Here is a 21,618-nt window from a genome sequence, read left to right on the forward strand (position 1 = left end):
CTTATCTTAAGTTTTATTTTTGATTAATTAATAAAAGATTACACATGAAGGACAGCAAGGGGCAGCACGGTGGCTCAGTGATTAGCACTGTCGCCTCACAGCAAGAAGGTCATGAGTCCCGTCTGGGCCAGTTGGCATTTCTAGAGTTTGCATGTTCTCCCCGTATCCACACGGGTTTTCTCCGGGTGCTTCAGTTTCCCTCACAGTTCAAAGACATGCGCTATAGGTGAATAGGATGAACTAAATTGGCCATAGAGTATGAGAGTATGTGTGAATAAGTGTGTATGGGTGTTTCCCAGTACTGGGTTGTGGCTAGAAAGGCATCCGCTACGTAAAACACATGCTGGAATAGTTGCCAATTCATTCCACTGTGGGCATCCCTGATATATAAGGGACTGAGCTGGTGAAAAATTAATGAATTAATGAAGAAAGACTGCCAGTAATCCCACCCCTAACTGTCAGAACAATGCATCTGTATGAATTTATGCGAACTAGCCTCTAGTCTAGTTCAACGAAATGTTTAATAACTACAACACTCCATGAATCTGTGTTACAACCGTGGCTGATTACTGAATAGCCTCAAAGGAGACACTACTTAAAGGTGCAGTAGTTGATTGTCTTCAGAAGCATTTTTTGTTGTGCTGGTTGAAAGTCTCTTCACAGTTTAATAGTAATAATTACAGTCAATGATCTATGTGTATTTATATGTAATTTTATGTTTTGGGTAAGGCATAAAACAAAAAAATGTTCATCGTGCCGACATCTCTCATAATTCTTATAATTCCGATAAGAAGCTTAAACTGTCTGTCAACAAGTGCAGATTTGAAAAACTGCGCAGTCGTTTGTACGCAGCTCCGCCGACCACCGCGCGTTCACAAGAGAGAGCATGCGCGCGCGATCAGTAAAAACATGCTGAATCAAAACTTTTTAAAAGCCTGAATCAATTTTTGAGTTACCTTCGCATGCTGGAAAAAGAATGACACCATGTCTGAAGGATTTCTCTTAGACAGGTTTCTGTTTTAAAACTGTTTTAGCTTCACCCAAAGCTGATGTAACGTTAGATGTTGTTGTTACAAATGGGTTATATCTTCACAGAAGTGTTGTTCAGCTACAAAAATCTTTCGATGAAAGATTGATAAGACTATTTTCAGTTTTATAAGGAACTTTTATACAGCATCGATGATGTAGATTTTAATTAGTTTAACAACAAAACACAAGTGAATACCGCTATTCTGCCTAGTCTCTCCCTATATTGTTTACTATGCAACTCTGAATATTTGCTCTGAAATAGCATGTCAGTTTGGCTTGCACGCCGCCGAACTAACACTAGTCGCTTTTAACACATAATAGAGGGTTCTTTTGCCGTGTTCGTGCTTCAGTAGGCGTGGCTTAAGACGGCAGGGGAGGGACTGTGATTCAGAAATTTATGCTAAGCTGTTAGCATTGTGGAAGATAACCTACTGCACCTTTAATAATGATTGAAAGAGAGTTTAAATTTTTATTTTTTTTTTATTTTTTTTTGCAGTATATGATATTTAACTTAAAATTTAAACCATAAGTAAACCTACAAAAACATATTTTACTTAAATAAATTTTAATAAATTAAAATTTTAATTTAAACAAAAAATCCATCTTATTGCACCTTTATTTATGAATTTGTAGATTATAAATCAATATTGTGAACATATTTGATGTAAATTTTTAAATAAACATATTCAAATATTAAAATGTTATAGCAACTTGCTTTTCACTAGAAAAATGCACAGCTTGTAACTGATTACAGTACATGTAATCTGGATTACATTATTAGATTACAAGAACATACCACTTTATTGCATAATCAGATTACATTCTCCCTGATTATTCTTTTTTATCTTTTAAATTTCTTTTTATACAAATGATGAATGGGCCTCACGGGGGCGCAGTGGGCAGCACAATCGTCTCACAGCAAGAAGGTCGCTGGTTCAAGCCTCGGCTAGGTCGGTTGGCATTTCTGTGTGGAGTTTGCATGTTCTGCCTGTGTTGGTGTGAGTTTCCTTCGGGTGCTCTGGTTTCCCCCATCGTCCAAAGACATGCGGTATAGGTGAATTGGGTGAGCTAAACTGTCTGCATGTGTGTGAATGAGAGTGTATGAATGTTTGCCAGTATTGGGTTGCAGCTGGAAGGCCATCTGCTTCATAAAACATATGATAGATAAATTGGCGATTCATTACGCTGTGGTGACCCCAGATTAATAAAGGGACTATGAATCACAAATAATGAATATTAATAATAAAAACTTTCTTAAAGGCACAGTTCATCCAAAAATGAAAATTCTCTCTCCATTTCTCATATTCAAGTGGTTCATTTCATTTTCTATTTGGCTTAGTGCCATCATTAATCAGGGGTCACCACAGCGGAATGAACCACCAACTTATCTAGTATATGTTTTACGCAACGGATGTCCTTTCAGCTGCAACCCATCACTGGGAAACACCCACACACTCTCATTCACACTCATATACTATGGCCAATTATCTTACCCAATTCACCTATCTGGAAACCGGACCATCCGGAGGAACCCACGCCAACACAGGGAGCACATGCAAGCATCAGACAGAAATGCCAACTGAAAAGATTTGAACCAGTGACCTTCTTGCTATGAGGCGACAGCACTAATCACTGTGCCACTGCACCACCCCAAGTGCTTCAAATGTATTAACAATAATATGAAGAATGCAGCCACCAAGTCCATAGTAGAAACCAAAAATTACTATGGAAGTCAAAGATGTCTTATTTCCAACATTCTTCAGTATATCTTCCTTTGTGACAAAGAAACTCAAACAGATTTGGAATGATGACAGATTTTTAATCAGAGTAAATTATATTTAAAAAAAATAAAGGGTTTCCATGAAGAACCTTTAACATCCCAGCAGACAAACAATGTCATAAGACATTAATATTAGATTAGATTTAGGTTGTCAGCATCCAAGGACAACGTTATTTTGATGTCCAATAACAACGTAAAATGAAGTTGATATTTTGTTAATTTTAGGTTGTGCTGGAAAATGACCAAAATCCATCGTTGAGTCAACGTCTTAAACCAACATCATACTGACGTCAAATACCGACATTTATTCGTTAGTTATGGCAACCACAATCTAACGTCTGATAGGTGTCATAGTGGTAACATCCACTAAAGATCAAGCTGTAACATCTTTAGACGTTGATATTTTGTTGTTTTTAGGTTTCGTTGAAATGTAACCAAAATGCAACGCCTATGTGATGTTGGACATTGACGTCGGTCTGATGGTGGGTTCTAACGTCAACCTGACTTTTATTTCCAAACAAAATGCAACGTCTATCTGACATTAGGGTACAATGTCAATCCAACTCACGCTCATTCTGAAAACATACCAATTTAAACATTTTTGGAGAGCGCCAAATACGTCCTAGGAGCTAAGTTTTTTGCAGTTTTTGTTTTTGCAAATCCACCAGAGGCCGCTGCGTACGCTTTTTGAGATTTTTAAAATTTCATATATGCTGTTTCCATGTATATCCACCAGAGGCCGTTGTTAACTGACTGATTGACTGACTGACTGACTGACCCACCCTTCTCCTTCTCTAAACCTAACCAATACTATTTTCAAAAGCACTGAATGACCCGCCCACTCACTTTACCGACAGTTTTAAAAAGCCATCCAGGAAAAGAAAAGCCCTCACCTGATTTTTACCACGTTTTCAGATTTTGCCACATTCTCACCCTGTCATTTACTTGTTTATTTAATTTTTAGTTTTTTGTCTTACCTGTTTTCTAGAACTGTTTTTCACCGGACTCAAACTCAATCATCATGGTCAACTCCTCTCTATGTCTCAAGTCCACCGACTTACATGGCGATCTACTGGACAAACTGGTAACAGCAAGAAAGCCGTCCATATGGAAGTAAGCGGTCAGCTGGTAAGCGTGAAAAGGATCAGCGTCATTCTGCCCCATAGTGCATATTTTAAAAATTAATTGCAGCCATACTTACTTCTGGCTACATAAATTATGATCTCCAGAAATGTATGTAGGGCTACATTTTCAGAATGAGCCTATGTTGCATCAATCTGATGCCCTGTTGACGTCTTCTGACTGCTGGGATCAGTCAAATATTTCCATTTTACAATAAAAGTGAAAAGAACCCTAGTAGCAAAGAATTCTGGCCCAGATTTGACATAAAGCTGGCACAGCAGGCATTCATCCTGCACTGGCGTACAGCATGTGGGCCAAACATGGCCCTGGTTTGACAGAGGTGGCACTGTCTTTGAGGCGGCACACAAGATTTGGGCCTGATGTAAAACGTATTATTTGGCCCAGATTTTAAAAATTGATTTGTGGGCCATGTGAGTTTGGCCAGTCTTGACCCACTTTTAAAATACATTAAAATAATTTTTGAGTAAAGAATTCTATGAATCAGGCCACTTTGAGAAAAAGCATGCTCATAGTATGCGCAACGATTCATGGGTTTATCAATTTCATTGCAATCATGACACACCAACCTATCTGGCCCAGTTCAGGCCCAGTTATGAGTTATTAACTTGGCTGAGGCTTAGCCCAGATATGGTGCGTGTTTTTCCCCTGTCTGGAAGCCAGAATTGGTCCATTCATGTACCGTAATTCATTGCAGCATGTGGGCCAAGCAAAACCTGATTGTGTGGGCCAGAGCTGGGCCAGAGAAATTTTGCTATGTGCTATGAGTTTTTTAGGTAAATAAAGGTCAATGAAAAGTTATTTGGGTAACCCAAAATGGTTCTTTTTTTCTATGGCATTGCAGAAAAAATACACTTTTTGGGAAATTTTTTAAGAGTATAAATTGATCTATGCTTGACAATTTTGCAACAAACTAAAAAAAATAAAAATTATTATTTAAATCAGAGTAATCCAAAAGTAATCCAAACACATTACCTCAAATAAGTAATTTAGATTACATTACAGACTCAATGCATTTTAGTAGGGTCTTTATCTTCAACACTCTTTTCCTCCATTTTTTTGTCTTTTTTTTTCTCTCACCTCAGCATGTCCTCCTGGATTCAGGGTCTTGTTACAGCGTTCACACTTCAGACAGAATTTGTGCCAGTCTTTCCCCAGAGATGTCACTTTCTCCGCTACAAGACACAAAGAGATTTATCCCATTTACAAATCACCGTTCATTTGAAGGCGTACATTAGGACGACTGCTTAAAAGGCTCTTTAAATGAAAGTGTTCAAACTCTCCCCTGAAGCAAGCAGCTTCATTATAATACACGAGCTGAAACGACTCTGCAGAGACTCTTACTGTAATGGTGCCTGGGAAAAATCGGAGCTTTTAGCAAATGGTGGTTTGAGTCTCGTCAGAGGAAAAATGTCCAACCAGCCCACCGAAATGACTTTATCCATTTAGTCTGATGTTGGCTTTTAAAGGGATAGTTCAACAAATAAAATAGAGATTCGGTCATTGTTTAATCACTGTTTACTTGTTACAAGTCTTTTTGAGTTTTTTTATTATTATTAATCTGATGAACACAATAATATATTTAGAAAAATGTTTGAAATGCAAGTATGTAAAGTAAGACGAATGATGTGGAAAGATGTTTGGGATGGGAAAAATAATAAGCTTGTGTTTTATCCCACTCCATTTCGATTAATGATGAAATTAATTTTGTTAAAGATTTGTTTTAAGTGTATAATTTTTTGTTCAAAATTAAATCAAATTAAACCAGTAACTGTTGACGTCCATAGTATTTGTCCTACCATGGAAGTTTATGGTTACAGGTTTCCAACTTTCCTCAAAATGTCTTCCCTAATGTTTGGGACAAGTGAAGGGTGAGTGAATGATGACTGAACTTTTATTTTTCGGTCAACTATACATTTGTGGAACTCTTAACCCTTTTACAGGGGGTCGTAGTGGCCTGGTTGATCTGGTGTCCATAGTTTTACACTCAATTTCAAAGTTTGGTGTCATGAACACAGATTAACAATTTTTTTTGTTAGAGTAAAAATAAAACTATGAAATGTTTTATAAATATATAAAGGGTTAATATGTATTTAAGGGATAATTCACCCAGGAATGAAAATGTACTCACTTTTCACTCACCCTCAAATAGTTGCAACCTTTATGAGTATCTTTCTTCTAGTGAAGACAAATTTTGAAGAAAGCTGAAAACCTGTAACCATTAGGAAAGACAACTATAATAAAAGTCAATGGTTACAGATTTCCAACATTCTTCAAGAAATATATTCTTTAGTGATTAAAACAAGTGAAAAAAGAGGATATGATTACTTTTATTTTGGGACTCTTTAACACTTTTAACAGGGACCAGTAACTGCCAGCTTTACCTTTTGTAGTTTTTCATTTAGATTCAGAATTTGGAGTCATGAACACAATTAACTTAAATATTAGTCAAAGTAAAAAGAAACATATTAAATGTTTTATAAATATATAAAGGGTTAATGTGTATAATTTAAGGGAATTGTGATATTTTGAAGAAAGCTGAAAACCTGTAACCATTCACCACTTCCATATAGAAAAAAAACAAATACTATATGTCAATGGTTACAGGTTTCCAATTTTGTTTCCAATGCAAAATATCTTCTTTTATGTTCAACAGAAGAAAGAAGAATGATTTGGAACAAGAAAAAGGTGAGTAAATAATGGCAGAATTTTCATGTTTGGGTAAACTATTCCTTTAAGTCCACTCAGAGATTATGTGAAGCCTAATGTCCATCTGTTTACTGTCACCTATGGCAAGCGGTTTTAACATTTAATCTGTAAATCATACTAGTATCTATTTTTAGTCTACTAGTACATATTGTTAGATATAAGTACAGTACTTTTCATTTGCTACTAGTGTTTATTTTTTCGGTAGCAGTACCTTTTTTAAAGACAATGGTTATTAGTCATTTTAAACTTGTTCTTATTTTTACAATTTGGGTTCCTATATTATTCATTAACCACCAGTACTTACTGTATTGTTCAATACATTTTGTTGCATACTACCAATTAAATAGATACTACATATTTTAACAGTGACTATTAAGGCAAGACAAGTTTCCTAATATAGCACATTTCACACACAGTGGCAATTTAAATTGCTTTACATAAATAGGAATCAAGAGACAAGTATAAGAAAATAATAATAATAAAAAATAAAAGTGATTAAAACAGATTAAAACAGATTAAAATGTGTAGCACAGTGCTCATTCAGTAAAGGCACAGCTTAACAGATGTGTTTTCAGTCTGGATTTGAACGGACCTAATGTTGGAGCACATCTGATCATTTCTGGAAGCTGATTCAGTAGCTGAAAGCAAATTACCCCTGCTGTGACTGAACTCTTGAAATTTCTAACTTATATGATTCCAAAGATCTGAGTGATCTGTTAGGTTTGTATTCAGTGACTATACTGTATCTGTAATATATTTAGGTCCTAAGCCATTTAGTGATTTATAGACAAGCCATAATACTTTAAATCTATTCTGAATGTAACTGAGAGCCAGTGTAAAGACCTAGGACAGGTATGATGTGCTCTGATCTTCTTGTTCCAGTCAGAGTCCTGGCTCCAGCATTTTTGGATGAGCTGCAACTGTGTGTCTTTTTGGGAAGGCCAGTGAGGAGGCCGTTACAGTAATCCACCCTGCTGCTGATAAAAGCATGAACAAGTTTCTCGAAGTCCTGACTGGAAACAAAGCATCTAATTCGTGGGATGTTTCTGAGACTATTAAGTATTCTATTGCAACTACTTTAATAATTTTGTGGAAAAAAAGAAAATAAATACCATCGACTTCTGTAATTGAGCTACCATTTTGCTTTAATTAATATTATAAGATTTTATTTTATTTTTTTCTACTTAAGATTTTGATTGAGCTCAACTGTGGCTAGTTCTAACATAACATGAGTTAAAATTCAAAATAAAAATTGTTACTAATAAGTAAAATAAATAAATAAAAACCAGTGCCTTTTAAATGACTAATATAATCTATTAAATAGGTATTGAATGAGTATGCCCATGTATTTTTTGTGCCAATGTATTATTTATGCAGACTCTAATGAAGAAGAATTACTGAAACAATATCTAATAAAGGGCGACGTAGTGGCGCAGTAGGTAGTGCTGTTGCCTCACAGCAAGAAGGTCGCTGGGTCGCTGGTTTGAGACTTGTTTCTGTGTGAAGGTTGCATGTTCTCCCTACGTTCGCGTGGGTTTCCTCGGGGTGCTCCGGTTTCCCCCACAGTCCAAAGACATGTGGTACAGGTGAATTGAGTAGGCTAAATTGTCTGTAGTGTGTGTGAATGAGTGTGTGTGGATGTTTCCAGGAATGGGTTGCGGCTTGAAGGGCATTCGCTGCGTAAAAACGTGTTGGATAAGTTGGCGGTTCATTCCGCAGTGGCGACCCCAGATTAATAAAGGGACTAAGCCGACAAGAAAATTAAAGAATGAATGAATATCTAATAAATGTGTACTAGTATCTAATACTATAGTATCTATAAAACTAGTATCTAAAATAAATACCCTAATAAATAATAATTACTAAAATAAAAGTAATAATATAATATAATATAATATAATATAATATAATATAATATAATATAATATAATATAATATAATATAATTTAATATAATATATATAATATAATATAAAATAATATAATACCGTATAATATAATAAAATATAATATAATATAATATAATATAATATAATATAATATAATATAATATAATATAATATAATATAATATAATATAACATAATATAAAAAAATATAATATGTAAAATTGAAACACATTAGCGAAACTTAATGTAATATAACAGAATACCTCAATAACAAATCACATCAGAAGAAAAAAAAACTTTTGTTACTAGTCACTAATGAAAGAAGTCCTAGTATTTATTTAGCAGTACTATAGATCTAGATCAGGAGTAGAGCTGCACAATTAATCAGAATTATTCGTGATCTCGATTCGACACCATAGACGATCTGAATACCGCATTTCTATGATTCTATGATTCATATTTTCAAGTTCAGGAGAGAAGCAAAGGCGGCTGCACGAGTCTTTTCATTGTTTCACATACATTGCTCAGCGACATGGACACCTTCAAATGATGTTAACGAGGCACATACTGTATTCATAAGGTATAATTTACCTAAAAATGTTATTTCTGTCTTTATGTATTGCTTAATTTGCGGCCGAGAAATCAAACGTGACATGAGCTGTTACCACAGAGAGGGCGGGCGCGTGCACTCTACTTAATGATAGACGCGCGCACGTCTACTTTAGTTAACAGAACCTGCATAGGCTGTGAGTAACAGGTAATAAAGTAGAAAATAATATTCAGTTTGTGGCACAGAGTGATCGTTTGAGAAGTGTGATCTTTATTTTAAGCAAAAAAACTATGATTCTCATTTTAGCCAGAATCGTCCAGCTCCAATCAGCAGTTTCCAAACTCAGTCCAGGAGGGCCAGCGTCCTTGATAGTAAAGCTCCAACCCTAATTAATCACACCTGAACCAGCTAATTATATCTAGTTAATATATCTAATAAGAGCTACTAGATATACTAGAAACTTCATGGCAGAAGTATCTAGAAGTACTAGGATTTGTTAATAAGGACAAGTATGAATAAATACTGCCTAATAAAAACATACTACATTTACATTTAGTCATTTTACAGACGTTTTGGTCTAAAGGTCAACAAGAAGAGGGGATACACATAAGAACTGTTTGTGCTCAGAGAACTTAGTTCTAGAGTTAGGGGAAGGGAGTGCTTTTTAGTTTTGTTTTGTTTTTTAGAGAGAAGACTACAGATGGTTTGTCAAGCCCACTCACCTTTGCGAAGCTCACCTCATAAATGCACATATTAAGATCTAATTAATAAGTACTAATGTCTATTTATTCATTCACATTCCTTTAGCTTAGTCCCTTATTTATCAGGGACTGCCACAGTGGGGTGAACTGACAACTATTCTGGCATTTGTTTTATGCAGCAGATGACCTTCCAGCTGTAACGCAGTACTGGGAAACACCCATACACTTTTACATTTACACACACACCCATACACTAAGTTCATAATAAGTTTAAAATAACTAACCCATTCCCAGTTTATAATAGTCCAAAAGGCAAAGATAAACATGGTAGTTTGTTTATGATTCAGGTTGCTAAAACACTTTTGCTCCTGAGTTTTGTCAGGCTTCGCCTTTTTTTCGCGCTTCACTCTCGCGCTTGTTCTTTTCTTCCTGAATGGATTAGATGACGGAGACACTTCAATAATCACGCACACGTTATTATCATCAGCTCAAGAAGTTCATTATTTCAAATTTAGACGCGATCGCAAGCTTCTGGAAGAAAGCGAATACCGCTCGCACTTTTAGACGAGCTTGTAAAGCATCAACAGGACACGGCAGATTTTGTTCTTCTTGGCTTTGTGTCTTTCCATCAAGACGACAAGGTTTGTTTGAGCTCAGGTCATCCATGGCTCATTATTATATGCATATAGTATATCCATGTAATCTCTCGGCTGTGTATTAGAACATGGCAGATCCTTTGTTACATTCTGTCTAGCTCCACGAGCTCTTGATGTATCTCTGTAACCAATCAGCGTTCAGCTGTGTGTGTAGCTCCACCTTTTGGTGCCCTTTCTCGATTTTGGAACCTTTTCGAAAGAATGCCGAAAAAGTGGTACGGTACTTTCATGACTGTCTGAGACCACCAGATGGCACTGTAATTCGATAGTGAACTCTGGTGGTGAACTACAGTTGCTAGAACTACAAGTCCATACATCCCACGTGCATACACCTGGTTTCCACTTACACTGATTTGCAAAACACAGCTGTCTCCGTTTCCTGTTGATTTCATGGACTATTTATTCACTCTTCACCCGTCGTTGTCTTCCTAGCTTAGTAAGTCTTGTTTGGTTTGTTGTTCCTGAAGTCCTGTTCTAGTATTTTCTGCCACAGTTTCTTGTTTCGTTTGTTTGTTTGTTACTTTGTTACTTTATATTTTGTATGTTTAGTTTTTCTGTTCCTGCACGATTTCATTAATAAACTGCACTTGGATCCGACACCTTTTGTCTCCGTCCCGTCAACAAACTGTGACAGGTACGGTTTGGTTCTGTACGCTTATTGACAGTGAAAACAGCCATAAAAGCGTACCGAACTGTACCGTACTGTACCACTCAGTGGAAACGGGCAATATGACCAGTATAGTTCATGTGAACACGAGGAGAACATGCAAACACACAGAAATGCCAACTGGCCCAGCCAGGAATCAAATCGTTGACCTTATTACTGTAAGGTGACTGTGCTGCCACAAATAAAAATTACTGATATCTGAAAAGTACTGATATCTTTCTAAAAAGGAAGTAGTATCTAACAAATAAATTAATGGAACAGATACTAGCATCTAAAAAAAGGTACTGGATAATCGGTTAAATGTTAAAACGCTTGCCACACTGTCTCACAGAGGATGTTGGGCAGATGTGAATGACGGTGAAACACTCTTGTGAAGTGAAAGGTTCTTATCAAACGTGACCTCATCATATCAAGGCTGGAATATTCCAGGCACAGGCCTCGGGGACACAGAAAACCATAACGAAGCACGTCACGTCACTGTGAGTCCGGACTGAAGAACAGCACAACTTTCCATTCGGGGATGTTTTTTGTGTTTATTTTTCTGTGTTCTATTGCAGGATGTTGCCTCAGGGTAACAAATCCATTTTCTTCACTTAGCAAACACATGATGCATATAAAGCAATAAAACAGCTAATAAAGAAGGGATGACTTTGAATAAGCCAATGAAAAAATGGGTTTCCTTTTATTATGTTGCGCTATAGTGATTATATGTTTAAAAATAATCTTTTTTTCTTTCTCTGGATTGGTACACCATATGAAAGATGCATAAGGGTCAAACATGAGCAGGGATTTTAAGCATCATGTATGCATACTGTTTATTGTATTCATTCATTTTCCTTCGGCTTTGCCTATTTATTCATCAAGGGTCACAACAGCGGAATGAACCGCCAACTTATCAAGCAAATGTTTTACACAACAGATGCCCTTCCAGCTGCAACCCATAATTGGGAAACATCCATACACACTCATCCACACATTATAGCTAATTTGGTTTTCTCAGTTCACCTATAGCACATGTCTTTGGACTGTGAGGGAAACCAAAGCACCCGGAGGAAACTCAGGCCAACACATGCAGATCATGCAACAACAACAACTCCACATAAAAAAATACCAACATAACTGACCCAGCTGGGAATCGAACCAGCGACCTTCTTGCTGTGAGGCGACAGTGCTAACCAGTGTTTGCCTAAATATCACAGCGCAGCAATATAATATAATTTACTTTTCATTTCAGTTTTTGCCACTATGCTTTAAATGACTAGGTTTCCACTCGTTCGTAAGCAAGACGTTATTGTAAACTTTAAAATAATTGTAATACAAATTACTATGAACACATATTATTTTATATATTTAACAAGTATTTGTTAGAATAAGTATGTTTTATGTTTTCAGTTTGACAGAAAAGAATCAGTTCTAGTAAACGGTGATGGTTTGTATACTTGTATCGCAATGTTTGACCATTAAAGTTAATCCCAGTTATTCACAAAATGTATAAGGGCACCAACTGTATGATGAAAATCATCTTTAGTAAGCTGTTTGGACAGAACTGTGTGTAGGCATAGTGTGTTCACAGTCCTATTGGAGTGATATAAACACAATAAGTCTCTTTTTTTACTTTCCTAATGTTAAAATAGGATAAAAATCCCTTCCATTTTGAGGCCCACCGCAACATGACGTAGGACTGCGGTTCCCTTGCCCACTGATTTAACTGACAGCCGCATATTATCATGTCTCCAGTAACGTTTATAACCATATCCACAAGACAGGACGTGCACAAAGCACCTGGGATTAAAAGATCTGTTCAGCTCTCTGTGATCATCAATCATCATCAAATGTGATCAAAAATGAGTTTTACATGTTTAAAACATTCTGCATGTTTGTAATGAATTACAATGATTTTACCACCTGTGTGTCTGTGTGTGTGTGTGTGTGTGTGCGTGAACTTTGTAACAACATTGTGTGTGACTCATTGTTACAGAAAGACTTAAATTAACTCCACTACAAATGCATCAAATTACCGTAGTATTTCTCACAAACATTATGTGAGATCTAGGGATGCTCAAAATAACCAATTAACTGTTAAACTGATAACTGACAAACAACATATGCCAGTTCTTAAAAGGATTTAGTCAGTGTTTTCGTTTTGTAATGTAAATTTGCCATTTAAAAATCTAAAATAAAATATCTATTTATTTTATTCTTATTATTAAGTTTATTATTTATTTCTAAGCTGTTGGAAAGACTTCAGGTGCATGAAGATGTGCTGTTTTGTTCTGTATGCTGCTGTTTGCATGTTAAAATAAATTAGTATTTTAAAACGCAATATTTATTGTGTCAAACAAAATAGACACATCAATTATTATTTAAAATTAAAAAATATTTAAAAATTAATCTGACCAGTATTCGGTTAACAAGCAGAGGTTGTCGGTTGGAAAAATTAACCGAAATGAGCATCCTTAGTGAGATCTGCTTCCTTCATGTCTGTCACTGTGCTGTTTATCTAATGCAGCCGAGGCGGAGATTGAGGCACACTCTGACAGGCACATGGGAACGGTGGGGAAGGAGAACTAGCATTAAAAGCACAGACAACAAAAACAGCTACATAGTGTTCAGAGCAGAAAATCCAATTTTCTGAAAGCTATAATAAATAATCTGATAAGTGTTTTGAGCTGAAACTTTACAGACACACTCTGGAGACACAAATAATTTCTTTTAAAGCTTGAAAAAATGGTGTAAAATAAGCGCCCTTAAAACAAATGCATTTACACAAATTAAAAGTCCTTTTGATTAATGACCTCTAACAAACTGCAGCTTTGGGGCAAAAGTCCTTTGGCTATTTCAGTGAGTAAGAAAAACACATTTTGAATCTGCCAAAAAACAAATATGCAGTTGAAGTCTCCTGTGATTTGTGTTTAATTCCTTTTCCAAAAATGTCCCAAATTACGTTTAACAGAAACGAATGTTTTGCTGTTTTTTCTATAATTTTTTTTTTCTCTTTTGGAGTAAGTCTTCTTTATTTATTTTAGCTAGAATAAAGCAGGTTTGTTTTTATTGGTTTGCTGCTACGGAACCAACCACTGTTATACAATAACTTTCCTAATTATCCTAACTTGCCTAACATAATTAAGTATTGAAGTTACACTTTAATACTTTAAAATAAGCAAGATGATATTATGTTCTGTCATCATGTCACATCACGAGTTACTAGTAAATTAGTCTTTAAATTATGTTTAAAAATGTGATAAAAATCTCTCCATTAAACAACACTTGGGAAATATGTTTCAAAGAATTACATTTTCTCAGGAAGGATAATCTTTTTAAACCTTCAATTGTATACTGTACTTTTATAATACATTTATTTTCAGACATTACATCAAAGTATGGATGCAGTAAATGACATTTCATTTAGTTTTATTTATTTATTTATTCATTCATTCATTCATTCATTCATTCATTTTCATTTCGGCTTAGTCCCTTTATTAATCCGGGGTCGCCATGAACCACCAACTTATCAAGCACGTTTTTACCCAGCAAATGCCCTTCCAGCCGCAACCCATCTCTGAAAATTATTTATTTATTTATTTATTTATTTATTTATTTATTTATTTATTTATTTATTTATTTATTTATTTGTTTGTTTGTTTGTTTGTTTGTTTGTTTGTTTGTTTGTTTGTTTTGTCCACAACCATAATTAAACCCATGTTGTGACATATTTATTTTATTTAAATCATTAAAGCTGTCGTTTTACTTTAATTTATAGGATATAACGTACAGTTGAAGTCAGAATTATTAGCCCCCCTTTGATTTTCTTTTCTTTTTTTAAATATATTTTCCAAATTATGTTTAAGGAATTTTCGCAGTATGTCTGATAATGGTTTTTTTTCTTCTGGAGAAAGTCTTATTTGTTTTATTTTGGCTAGAATAAAAGCAGTTTTAAATTTTTTAAAAACCATTTTAGGGTCAAAATTATTAGCCTCTTTAAGCTATTTTTTTTGCTAGTCCACAATCATTATTATACAAAAACTTATCCAAATTACCCTAACCTGCCTAGTTAACCTAATTAACCTAGTTAACCCTTCAAATGTCACTTTAAACTGCATGGTGTCTTGAAAAAAAACAATTAAAATATTATTTACTTTCATCATGGCAAAGATAAAATAAATCAGTCAATAGAAATGAGTTATTAAAACTATTATGTTCAGAAATGTGTTGAATAAATCTTTTCTCCGTTAAATAGAAATAGGGGAAAAAATAAACAGGTGGGCTAATAACTAAGGGGGCTAAAAACTCTGACTTAACCTTTATGTCACTGAATAAAATCAAGTGACAAATAATAAATATGAAACTGCTTAGGGTTTATATCCATTGCAATTTTGTGGTTTAGTTATTATGCATGCTCCCTCTATTTCTGCTTTGTTTCCATCTCTGTCTTTCTCCTTACAGACAGACATGCCCACACAGCCAAAAATTAGCAAGATTAAAAACCGAATGTTTTTGTATTGCAGACAAATACATGTGGAGCTGAGCAGACTAATTAGTCCTCAGCTCGAGACTTGCTGTTCTGCTTAATAGCTTCATGAAGTCCTTTTAACCTAAGTATCAAATGAGCTGTTTCCATAGTGAGGATATGCATGGCAAACTACAATCTGACAGAAAGTTACAGAGGTCGCAAACACTGCAGAAACAAAAACGAAAAAGAGTTTCACATATACTAACAACATAAATGAAGGACATAAAGAACAGAAATGTTTTTAACCACAGACTGGAAAGAGAAAGTCCTGTAAAATGCTTCAAGGATCAAATTTACTGCTGTTCTGTTGATTTGTCCTACCTTGTCAGATTGTCCTACCTCACATTCAAAAAGTAGGTAGCACAATTTGACGCAATATGCCACCCGTCAGATTTTGCCACCAGTGTAAATTGTAATGTGGAGTATGGTATAAAGCTGTAACAACCAACTAACCTACCTAATCCCTAACCCCACCTCAGAACCAAAATGTAAATGCAGCGTTGGTAGGATAATCTGACACTTGGTTAGCTTCAGCAGTTAGCAAACAGATGCTAAATATCTGCTAATAGATAGCACTTAGAACATGTTTCTCAAGTAAAAGCCATTTAAAAGCAGCTGTGTGCCTTTGTTGTACACTTAAAGGTGTGATGATGTAATAAAAATTATGTATGAGTCACATTTTAATGCAAATGTTTGAAGGTTGTAGTCTAACTAAACTTAAAGGGCTCTATTTTGACGGTCCAAGCGCAGAGCGCAAAACGCAAGGCGCAAACGCTTTCAGGGCGTGTCAGAACTCATTTTTGCTAATTTAAGGACGGGAAAATCTGTTTTGCGCCGTGGCGCATGGACTTAAAGGGTTGAGTTTATTTTCTTAATGAGTTATAGGTGTGTTTTGAGAATAAACCAATTAGAGTCTCATCTCCCATTACCTTTAATAGCCAGCTGCGTCGCGCCAAGAGCGCATTCGCTATTTACAGGACGCAAAGTAAGTCTTAGTGGAAAAAATAAACATTTCACTAGCAAACAGTTAACAGTTAACAGTTTTTTTTTTTTAACAGAAAACTGTTAAACAGAGCATCTACTCCATGAGAAAGAGAGATAATTGATTTACTTTCACATTCGCTCTTGGATAGGGAAACCTTTATGCACAGACATCTATTATATTATTAATCTATAAATAATTAATTTAGTTTGTTAAGCGCAAATATTCGTTTCAAAACTATTTCTAAATTCAGTTCTAATTTCCAGCAAACTAATAAATAAACAACAATAACGAAGTGTGCTCAAAAACCTGAGTTATATCCTAAAACACATGCTGTGCCCCATATGGTCTAAAATCTGACAGGTGGGCAAATCTAAGCTTGTTTTTAATAAAACAAATATAAATATGGATATAATAAATAATACTGCTAATAATAATAACATTATACAAAAGCAAATTGTTATGAATGAACTGAAAAAGCCTCCCGAGATGAAGAAGACATAAAAGCAGTGATTTTTCATATTGATGTAGGCTAGAAAATAATATGTTTTGTAATATTTTAATCCTTTATATTTATATTCTATATCTATTCTTATTATATCCTATATTTATATATCCTTAATATTTATATTTTTTCATATGCAAAGATATTTGCCTATTGCTCTCTTGTGCGTATTAAGCAGTGCGTAAGCAAGGCGCAACTCTACGCCAGAGTTTAGACCGGGTTTGTTTTGGTCTAATAAAAAATCTATTATAGTTTCTCAAAATAGCAATGCGCCAGCAGTCCGCCTCAGAACGCCTTCCTTTTTAGACCAGAACGCCTATGGGCACACATATGAGCGCAAATGCATTTGCTATTTAAACAGTGTAGCGCAACACCTCAAAACGACTCAAGCTGAAACTACCATAAGACTATTGCGCCGCGCCTTGCGCCACATTGCGCCAGGTGTATGATTGGGCCAAAAGAGATAGTTGCAGCCCACCATACTTACTGTAACTTACCTTCAAACCTGGGTTTCTTTCCTCTGTTGAACACAAAAGAAGACATTTTGAAGAATGTTTGTACCCACTGACTACCACAGTGGAAAAAATACATATGATAGAAGTCAGTGGGTAATGGTTAGCCAACCAACATTATCGCAAAATATCAAATATAAGAAAATATGTGAGTAATTTAGAATTTTATTTGAATATTAAGGGAAATTAATGCTTTCTTTTGGTGAAACAAAGCTGTTAAAGAAATATAATACCTCTAAAGTTAGACAGATGAGCATAATCAGTTTTGATCTACGGATCTGGCAGATGCACTTTTAGCTTAGCTTAGCATAAATCATTGAAACGGATTAGACCATTAGCATCTCGCGCAAAAATTCAAATTAGAGTTTTGATAGGGCTTCACAGTAGCACAATCACCTCACAGCAAGAAGGTCACTGGTTTAAGCCCCGGCTGGGTCATTTGGCATTTCTGAGTGGAGTTTGCATGTTCTCCCCGTGTTTGCACGGGTTTCCTCCAGGTGCTCCGGTTTCCCTGGTATAGGTGAATTGGGTAAGCTAAATTGGCCGTAGATTATGTGTGTGAATGTAAGAGTGTATGGGTGTTTCCTTCCAATGGGTGTTGGGTTGCAGCTAGCAGCACATCCTGCATAAAACATATGATGGATAGGTTGGCGTTCATTCCTCTGCGGCGACCCCTGATTAATAAAGGGACTACGCCGAAAAGAAAATGAATAAATAACCGAGTTTTATTAATTTTCATATTTAAAGCACCTGAAAATAACCCCCTGCTAGTAACTAGGTAACAGAGCTGTGTAATATTATTAAGCCCGCTGCATTCATGGCAGGTTAACCAATTTCCTCGATTTTACACAGGAGTGAGAGAATAGTTTTTATAGTTCCTATACTTTCAGCTTTTAAACAGGAAAATAATCGAAGCTCTTTGGTCATTTTAAACGAGATGTTAATAGTCTAATCCAATTTGATCTATGCTAAGCTAAGCTAAGTGCTCCTGCCAAACTCGGAGATCATCTGAATGGAAACGAAAATGGTAAAACTCTAGGGGACTTTTAAAAAAAGTCTATTTTCAACAGGAAAAAGACAGGGAAAAAATAGTTCCTTTAAAGCCTCATGAGAGCAAGTAATAGCCAAAGTCAACCTAGATTCTCACATTTTAATTACTTTAGTGCTCAGTGGGAGTCAAGTTAAATCAGCATATGATATTAACACGAACAAATGCTAATTTGCTAATCATGCATGTTGATTTTCTGCTTTAATACATGATTAGAGTCATAATGATTAACTTAACCCAGTTCTTTTACTTTGAGATTATTGACTTATTGAGCCCTGTAGGATTTCACAGGATTGTATTTTAGCTAACAGATGTTAATGATAAATAATAAATTAATATAATGATTAATTACACTGTGGGGATTAATGTCAAATGACACCTGCGGTTTAAAATCTTTTCCATCTATTAAATTTAACCAGGGGGAGAGAGAGACAGAGACAGAGAGAGAATCTCAATGCATCAAAACATCACAGGAGGCTTTTTTGAGAATGAAAGAAGAGCAAAGACCAATAAACATTAAATATATAAGTATATTGACTCGATGAGAGTGTCGAAAGCATTTACCAGATCCATAAAATAGGTCAAATCTAATTAATTTCATCTATATTCATCAGTAGTTGGTGCATTACAGTTTGTAGTGGTTTGAAGGATCAATCAATGAATAAAACACTTACTAGGCTACTAGTTATACACATGAAAAACATAAAAAGCTGTACAGCCCACTGTTGTTAAGCTGAAATGCATTGATGTTTATCTTATATGTAAAGAAATTTGGATATTAAAAATATTCTTGCTTTAATGGTGTCATAATGTATCCCACAGTCACACACACTTTCATTCATTCTTCTGCATTTCATGCGCCATGCATTATTAATTCAGACTTGGTCAAACTGTCTCTCGTATTCATTTTTGTTATTTCCATGAAGTGTTTAGCAGCGCACCGGCTCAATAATCATGCAATCTCTAATCTGTGCAGATACAATAGTTTCATTAGCGTCTGTAATGTAGCGTCACATGGACGAATATTAATCATAAAGCATAATTAATTTAGTACTAAGAATACCGCGTTCAGGCTAGATTAGCCGGCTAATTACACGCAAGCCTGTGTGGTCTGCAGCCGCTATTCATAAAGCACAGCCTTTTACATGTAAACCATAATTAAAGTAATTTCAGACACTACATGACATTTGGGCTGCAGACGGTCGTTGATGAAATCATCCGGCGCGTGCATTGTGTTATTGGTACTGCGAAAAGAAAGGGGAAAAATGAATGACTTACCAAAATAAACTGTTTTTTCACATTTGGGACATTTTGATGCCATGTTCCTCGCCAAGCAACGGTTTCCTCTGATTTGAGTAAGTTCTCTTTTATTTCAGTGATTCAGTAAAGGAGCCTCGCTCGTTCTCAGAGATGCTCAAAGCGCGAGCGCATCCTCTGTTTGTGCAGACCCGCCCTCGATGACGTCAGAGTGCGAGTGAATGTGCTAGCCCTTTATTTCATTAAACTACTGATGTCAGCGCGAACACACACCTCCACAGAGGTGCACAACACACACATAATGAAGCCAGTTTCTGAAAATATCTATCTATCTATCTATCTATCTATCTATCTATCTATCTATCTATCTATCTATCTATCTATCTATCTATCTATCTATCTATCTATCTATCTGTCTATCTGTCTGTCTGTCTGTCTGTCTGTCTGTCTGTCTGTCTGTCTGTCTATCTATCTATCTATCTATCTATCTATCTATCTATCTATCTATCTATCATCTATTCATCCAACCCAACCAACCTAACCTCCTATCCATCCATCCATCCATCCATCCATCCATCCATCCATCCATCCATCCATCCATCCATCCATCCATCCATCCATTCATCCATCCATCCATCCATCCATCCATCCATCCATCCATCCATCCATCCATCCATCCATCTATCCATCCATCAAACCAACCTAACTATTCATCCATCCATCCATCTAACCCAACCCATCCATCCATCCACCCATCCATCCATCCATCTAACCCACACATCCATCCATCCATCCATCCATCCATCATACATTCATATATCCAGTGATGGGTCAGATAGGCGATGGGATCTATCTATCTATCTATCTATCTATCTATCTATCTATCTATCTATCTATCTATCTATCTATCTATCTATCTATCTATCTATCTATCTATCTATCTATCTATCTATCTATCTATCTATCATCTATTCATCCAACCCAACCAACCTAACCTCCGATCCATCCATCCATCCATCCATCCATCCATCCATCCATCCATCCATCCATCCATCTAACCCAACCATCCATCCATTCATCCATCCAACCTAACCATCCAACCATCCATCCATCCATCCATCCATCCATCCATCCATCCATCCATCCATCAATCCATTTAACCCAACCATCCATCCTTCCATCCATCCTTCCATTCATCCATCCATCCATCCATCCATCCATCCATCCATCCATCCATCCATCCATCTATCCATCCATCCATTTAACCCAACCAACCCAACTATCCATCCATCCATCCATCCATCCATCCATCCATTGAACCCAACCAACCCAACCCATCCATCCATCCATCCATCCATCCATCCATCCATCCATCCATCCATCCATCCATCCATTCAACTCACCCAACCCAACTACCCATCTATCCAACAATCCACCCATCCATCCATCCAGCGATGGGTCAGATATCGACAAACCCAACTATCAGGTTTTATTTAAATGTAATCAAAAAATTAACTCAATTTTAGGTTTGTCTATATTTGACTCAATTTTGAATTATAGATAAACTGGCATGCAAGTGTCTGCTTTAATGAAATGAAATGAAAAAAAAAATGAAATTTAATGAAATTTAAATTAAATAAAAAAAAAATGTGTGAAATAGTAACACTTGAAAAAATGCTCGGTTA

The 21,618-nt window shown here is 35.8% G+C and overlaps 1 protein-coding gene across 1 annotated transcript in view; it reads right to left on the minus strand.

Moving 5' to 3' along the window:
• The window catches only part of crip2l (cysteine-rich protein 2-like), a 38,686-nt gene extending 18,568 nt beyond the window's left edge, over positions 1-20,118 (minus strand). Inside the window, 2 exon segments of the mRNA NM_001005968.1 lie at positions 5,030-5,124; positions 19,955-20,118. Coding sequence (NP_001005968.1) covers positions 5,030-5,124; positions 19,955-19,997 — 138 coding nt within the window. The 5' untranslated portion in view covers positions 19,998-20,118.
• Positions 20,119-21,618: the final 1,500 nt, after the last annotated feature.

Source organism: Danio rerio, chromosome 20 (genome assembly GCF_052040795.2).
Source record: "Danio rerio strain M-AB ecotype USA chromosome 20, GRCz13ab, whole genome shotgun sequence".
Lineage (NCBI taxonomy): Eukaryota > Metazoa > Chordata > Actinopteri > Cypriniformes > Danionidae > Danio > Danio rerio.